At 44.5% G+C, this 7,077-nt stretch overlaps 1 protein-coding gene across 3 annotated transcripts in view; it reads left to right on the forward strand.

Annotated features, from left to right (window-relative positions):
* PPARA (peroxisome proliferator activated receptor alpha) overlaps positions 1-5,683 on the forward strand; it is a 39,989-nt gene extending 34,306 nt beyond the window's left edge. For all 3 annotated transcript variants that reach the window (XM_055000307.1, XM_055000309.1, XM_055000308.1), the window contains one exon: positions 1,018-5,683. In XM_055000307.1, the coding sequence (XP_054856282.1) occupies positions 1,018-1,265 (248 nt within the window). In that variant the 3' untranslated portion in view covers positions 1,266-5,683. The remainder of the gene's footprint in view (positions 1-1,017) is intronic.
* The last annotated feature ends 1,394 nt before the right edge of the window (positions 5,684-7,077 follow it).

The raw sequence follows: 7,077 nt of genomic DNA on the forward strand, positions 1-7,077 counted from the left end.
GAGGAGAATTGGGAAATGCCTCCCTTCCCATTCTGTCTGTTGATCCAGAGGAGTTAGCTGTGTTAGTCTATAGTTGCAAAATAGTAAAGAATCCAGTAGTATCTTTAAGACTTACCAATTTATTTGTAGCAAAAGCTACAAATATGCATCTGACGAAGAGAGCTGTGGTTCTCGAAAGCTTATGCTACAATAAAGTTGGTTAGTCTTCAAGGTGCTACCGGACTTTTTACCATTCTGGCTGTGTTGGTGAAGGAAGCTCTGCAGGTGAAGAGGGGTCTTTTGCCCAGCTCCCCCTTCTTACTTGCAGCCAGTAGTGGTCTGAGAGGGGGACAGCATCTTTTTGCATCAAGGGGCTAATAATGGAGTGATTAAAGAGAAGTGAGGTAAGAGATTGGATGGACTGTGCCCAGAATTATTTAAGGGATTTAAAATCACTGCAGTAAGCAGTTAAAGACCCAGCCAGGGACAAACTTGCTGAAAAGTAATTGCCATGGGATGTTAGTCTGGAAATAATTCCTTTGCAGATGATGCAGAATGAGCCTGCATTTCCCTGTTCTTCTGTGATATTTGCAGGGGGGGTTTTCTGGGAAAAGAGGTGGTGAAACTCAGTGGGTTGTCAGCACAGGGGGCAACTCTTGGCAGGAGGTGGTGCCCCTGGTACCACATGCACGTGCGCAAAGTGCACGCTCCCAGGACTACACAATGATGTCACTTTGGGTCAGCTGGAACGAGGGGGGAGTTTTTTAAAGTTTAAATTGCCCTCGGTGAAAATGGTCACATGGCCGGTGGCCCCGCCCCTGATCTCCAGACAGAGGGGAGTTTAGATTGCCCTCTGTGCCATTTTTAAGAGGTGCTGGAACTCTGTTCCACTGCATTCCAGCTGAAAAAAAGCCCTGGATATTTGTATGTTGAGGCTACAAGCCCTCAGAGCAAGCGGGGGGGGGGGCTTTTATGATTCCTTGTTGCGAATGAACAGTTATACACTCATGTGATGTGTGTTTTTGTTTTTGAAAACAGATCGCCCGGGCCTTGTAAACATCGGACACATAGAAAAGATGCAGGAGAGCATTGTGCATGTACTGAAACTTCACTTGCAAAACAACCATCCTGACGACATCTTCCTTTTTCCAAAACTTCTGCAGAAAATGGCAGACCTCAGGCAGCTTGTCACAGAGCATGCTCAGCTTGTTCAGATAATCAAAAAGACTGAATCTGATGCCCATTTACATCCTTTGCTACAAGAAATCTACAAGGATATGTATTAAGGCTTTGGGGTTTTATATGATATATAAAGACATTAGCAATATTGATGGGTGGGAACAAACTACTTTGCACAATTACTTCTGCTGTGCTTTGATCTCAAAACACAAGTGAAGCTAAAATTGAGTTAACTGGAATTTATCTTGCCAGAGGTTATTTTCGTATTGAAGATTGATTGTAGAGTGCTTATGAATACGGCAGTAATCTGGTCTGACTTTAAATTTGGGTGGCAGTGAGTCATTAATTCTGTTGAATCTGGAACCTGCCAACAAAGTGGTCTTCAACCTCTCCAGATCCACGTGGCAGCGTGGGCCTCACTGGTCACATGTCATAACAGCAATGTGACATGTCATATGATAGGAAGAGGAAGAGCCAGCCAGTATCAAGGTCAGAGCCATGGGTAGCACTTCCATCCCCACAAGGTACTCTGTAGTAAAGAACAAGTCAGCACCGGTGGGTTCAGAGAGAGACACACCCCTAACATTATCCCTTGCCTTCTCCCCCACCCCACCCCCATCCAGCTAGGTGACCTTTCACTCCAGGTGCTCCTCCTTTCGGCCTCTGGCATGGAGTCCCTTCCCCCCCCCCCCCCGCCCCCGTGAAAGATCAGTTTGATTGGGGAGAGGAGGTTCTACCGGGTGCAGAGCGTCAGAGGACTGACGGGTGGGAATGACAGGGGAAAGAGAAAGAAAAGGCAAGGGGAAACTTTTGTGGGGAGGGGGGCTCTCTGAACCTGCTTTAACTAAAGATGAATCTTTGCCAGCATGGCATGCATCCAAGCATGGGCAGGGGGGTGGTGCTTCTGCTGTGTCTTTGTGAGCACTAATAGAGGGGCCCTCCAATCAGATCTACAAAAAAGCAGCTCTGTGGGGACTTGTGGCCCAGTGGGTGGGGCCTCCTCTGAGGGTTGAATGCCACTCTATCATCAAAGAGTTCTTTTGAAATTTTCTGCTGTTTAAAGCCTTCAGCCCTTAATGTTTGCTTCTGCAGGAAGGCTAGTGATTCTGGTTAGGGATACCCAAGAGGGCATTGGACGTACGTTTCTATAGCAGCAGTACCCCACACTGCATGGCAAACTACACTTGAAACTTGCTCAGAAGTGGATCTAACATGATGGGATGCTTAAAAAGTCAAATATGCCATGGGTCACACGCAATTTGCTAGGTGCACCTACAGTAGTTTTTTGGATCTTGGCTTCTATCTCTGTCTGAAACCTATGCATTTGACACTAGACCTAGTGTTAATAGATGCTACTTTTTAAGCTTTTCAGCCCTGCTGATGCTGTCACATAAGATATATTTATGCTGCCTATATCTATGAAGTTGCTTAATAGTCCTCCTCTCCCCTATGAAGAACCCTAGAAACTAATTCTGTGAGAGTGCCTTTGAATTTCTAAGAGAGTATTCGGCTCTCTGACCATACTACAACTTCCAGTATTCTTTGGGGAAGACATGAAAGTGACCTTTAAAATGTAGGTATGCCTCTCGATCTCCTTGTGCCAAACGTGCCCTCTGTCCACTCAATTATTTTTCAAAAGGGCTACATCATGCATTATATTTTTGATTGGTCCATATTGGAAGTGCATGGTGTATAGCCCTCAATGCTGTAATATTTGAAGCAGCTACATGGTGGTTGTGAGTGTGTTTTTAGTGCTCATTACTGTTACAAACCAGGGTGTTTTTTTAAGATAGGACAAGTAGTTGTTCCAGATGGTACTGCTCTAGCAGAACACATGTACTACAATCTTCACTTTGGAAGTTCTTTATCTTCAAGGCCGACCTGGTCACCATCTTCTGTAAGTGTCTGTACAACTGTGTTGAAAAGAATTGTGAAACTTATTTATTTTGTAAAGTGTCTTACAGAATCACAGTTTAAATTATTGCAGATTGTAAATCAATATTGATTTACCTTCAGTTGGCTATGCCGATCTGATCTTTCATTGTCTTTCAGTAAGATATCTGTGTGTTGGGGGGCAGGGGCGGGGGCTTAATTTGGTTAAAGAAAAGAGTGGTGGGTTTTTGCAAGATAGCCCTCCCCTTTAATAAATCAATGTGCCTTCTTGATTGATTATTTAGACAATAACCACTATATACCAAAAATAAACTTGTTTTCTCTAGAGCCCCCCAAAAGATTTGGTAATTCAAAAGCTCCATTGCCATTGATGTATTGTGGTTAAGACAATTTGAACTTATGTCTGGAAATTGTTGGCTCGGCATGTTTGCTCAAGATACTTACTTTGATCCAGACTTAAAGACCAGTGTTTTTTTCAACCATTTAATGCCACATTTATTTTTTAAAATCTCCATGTTCTATCAGATTCTAATTGACTGGGCTTTCTTCTAGTGCTTTGCTGCCTCATGTGCCCTTCTCTGCGGTGCCCTTGTTTGCAGCCCAAAATAACCTAGAATGATATGGAATGCAATCTGCAGAGTGTCCACCTACTTTTGGTTGGCTGTCAGTCCAGCATCTTGCAGTTCTTAGTTTTGAGAGCTTGTAGAAACTTCAGTGATAGGTTAGTGGGTTTTAGTAGATGTGCTGGAAAAGCGGTTTGTACTATCATACAAAATAATCAGTTTGGGGCAATAATTCAAGCACCAATATTGAACAAAAGTTGTATTTCTCAATTATGTTTTCCAAAAATGAAATCTTCTACCTCTATAGATCATGGGAATAGAATTCTGCAGATTAGATTCTTCAAGAAATGTACAGCTTATATGAAAGGGTCAACGTGGCAAGCCATAATGAACCGCAAAGAGGTTCTTGCACTGATTTTTGTAATGCAAAAGGAGTTCTGAGATGAAATAATTTTATTGTTTAGTAGTTTAGAAAAAACACTTTTTTGCACATTTTAGCCAATATTAATGGCTGCAGATTTTAGTGATTAATTTCCTGAACATACTTTAATTGAAACATCTTCCAATATGAATTTGAATTCATTAAGTGTTCACCTTTGTAAGTGGAAACAACCCCAAATGTCATTCAGATGAGACGTGGTAACTAAAACTTCCCCAAGCTTGGTGGGCCATTTTGCACACCACCTTTTATAACTTAGGGTATCCTTGCTTTAACCAAGACTCCCCCATGTGTGTCCACGTCCCCATTAATATATCCAGAGGATTTGCACTGAGCTTCATTTTGGATTTGCACTGAGCTTCAGCTTTCTATTTAGCCACACAATTACTACACTTCACAATCCTGAATGGCTAATCGTTACACCGAACCCCATATTGTGAGAGGGAGCGCTCCTGTATTGCAGGGACGCCTTGCATAAGACCTGAATTTTATGGCCTCTCCCCCCCCCCCGCCCCCCATACCTCAGCAGGGGGTCATCAAATTCAACTTGTAGCTATGGGCAAAGTCTCACTCCCAGCTTTTATTCCTTTGTTTCATTTCCTCTGGTGCATTCTGGGAGTTGTAGTTCCCAGAATATATTGGGGAGGAAGAATGCATTCTTCATGCATTCTGGGAATGTAGTTAGTTAATGTCAGTTCTTGGAATTAACAGTTCTCAGAATATACTATCAAAAAGAAGTAGAGAAATAAAGATGGAGAGTGGCACTGGAAGAACTTCCTTCTCAGTGGCTATTGCATTGCTTCCCATCGACAGGGCGGAGGAAATTAAGCTTCTACTCAAATATGTGCTCTGAGAAAGAAAAGAAATGGGTAGCAAGGAATCTTAGCTGAGCATCCAAGCCAAAGAAACGTTTTCAGTATCTCTCAAGGGGGGAGGAGAATTCAGACCCTGCAGTGCAGAATCTCTCTCTCTCTCTCGACGTGTGCCTGCGCTGTCTTCTGCAGCCGGGCTGCCTCCCCCCCCCCCGCCCCCCCTGAAGTCCTGTCTAGCTGGTCACCATCACCTGGGAACAGAACGTGTGCACGGGATTCATTTGGCTAATGCACTTTCTACGGCTCATAGCGTGTAACATATTCCACACAGCAGAGAGAATAGAAGGTATAAAACTAGGTTACAAATAGCTGGGTAACAAGCAACCTTCTTAATAGACCACTTATGTTGATTTCCCTACAAAAGACAGAAAAGGCAGGGCAGGTACTGCCAAGTAACCTGAGCAGTTACAGTTCCTCTTCCAGTTGATGCCTGCTTTTGAGGGAAGGCCTGCTTCTGGTGAGACCAAGGAAGCTGCCTTTTGAGAGCTGTCAGTATGCCTGCTTGCCTTACTGAACGTCTTAACTTCGACCCTCAGCAGTCTGGGCAGAAATTGCATCACCTCAGGGCTTCAGCTGTGGGAAGGGGTAAGGTGTCCCCCTCCCCAACCCAGTCGCCAATAGCTACTTTTCCACAGAAGCTGAAAAGAGCCATTGAAGGCGAGCCCACTTTTGCCTGTATAATCATATGGACTTTGTTTGCAGAGTCTTCTTTTGGATTTCATTTCTTGGCATTTCCGTGTAACACGCCCTCCTCTCTCTCTCTCTCTCTCTCTCTCTCTCTCTCTCTCTCTCTCTCTCTCTCTCTCATATGAGATGGGTAAAAGATAAACTGACAGCATGCTGCTACTGTGTAGTCAAATGTAACAGGGTATTTCATCCATTTTTTTGTTTCATAAAATATCACCTGGAACAAATATGTAGAGAGTCTAAAACAATACAACTATGATAACCATATATTCAAATATTGTCAATCATGTGGGCCACCTTAACAGGTGCAAAAAAAATCTTAGGGGGAAATCAGAAGTGTATGATTGATGGCTGGCTTTAGAGCAGCAGTCTGCAGCCCTTCAAGACTTTGGGGGGGGGGCACCTTTAACCACGAAGCTCCTGACTGCTTGCCCCGTGACATCAATGTTGAGAAAGAGCCAAATTCTCAGAACCTGCCTGTGCTACAGACAAATTTTCTCCACTGTTGCATGGCCTCACCCTGCCCCCCTCCTGCTGCTTGTACATGTGCTAGAAGAGGCAAGAGATGGTGCGCCCCTTCTAGCCGCACAAGAGCTCTAGGAGCAGGTCTTCCCCCCCCCCAAAAAAGGTGCTTCTGTGGAATGGTCGGGCCTCTCTTGACTGAGCTGAGGGCCTGGACCTACGGGGGGAATATCACTGCTTTAGAGAAACATTTGCCATTGAAGTGAACTACGGGTACTCAGAGTAGTAAATGCTACTGTAATGAAATTGTTTACAATTGTTCAAAACCTTATAGGCTTGAGAAGATTTGGTCTCTAGATTAATAGGAATTGTTTGACCTACCAGGTGACTTTCGTCACTGTACATCTAAGTTATTTATGCACAGAATTCACACTGTGTTTGTGGGGTTCTGCCCCAAACACCACAGTACAGAAAGGGGGTTGCAAAGCACCAGGCCTGGGTGGGTTTGAGCCCTTTAATGATAACCTTCAAGAGTGGCGCATGTGTAGAGTCACTTTGCTGAGCACGGAAGTGGCAAGAGCCATCCAGGGGCTTGGCTGTGGAAACAGACCTCATTGAGATGGCAATTTGAAGGTTTGATTTGGAAGCATTCTGAAAAGATGGGCAGTGTACACTACTACTTTTACCCATGGATGATTGTAACCAGGGCTTTTTTTCAGCAGGAATGCAGTGGAACAGAGTTCCGGAACCTCTTGAAAATGGTCACATGGCCGGTGGCCCCGCCCCCTGATCTCCAGATAGAGGGGAGTTTAGATTGCCCTCCGTGCTGCTCGGTGGTGCGGAGGGCAATCTCAACTCCCCTCTGTCTGGAGATCAGGGGGCGGGGCCACTGGCCATGTGACCATTTTCTCCTAGGACAACCCACTGAGTTCCACCACCTCTTTTCCCAGAAAAAAAGCCCTGATTGTAACATATGGTTACATCTTGAGTTTATCACTAGAGC

This window comes from Eublepharis macularius, chromosome 16 (genome assembly GCF_028583425.1).
Source record: "Eublepharis macularius isolate TG4126 chromosome 16, MPM_Emac_v1.0, whole genome shotgun sequence".
Taxonomy (NCBI): Eukaryota; Metazoa; Chordata; class Lepidosauria; order Squamata; family Eublepharidae; genus Eublepharis; species Eublepharis macularius.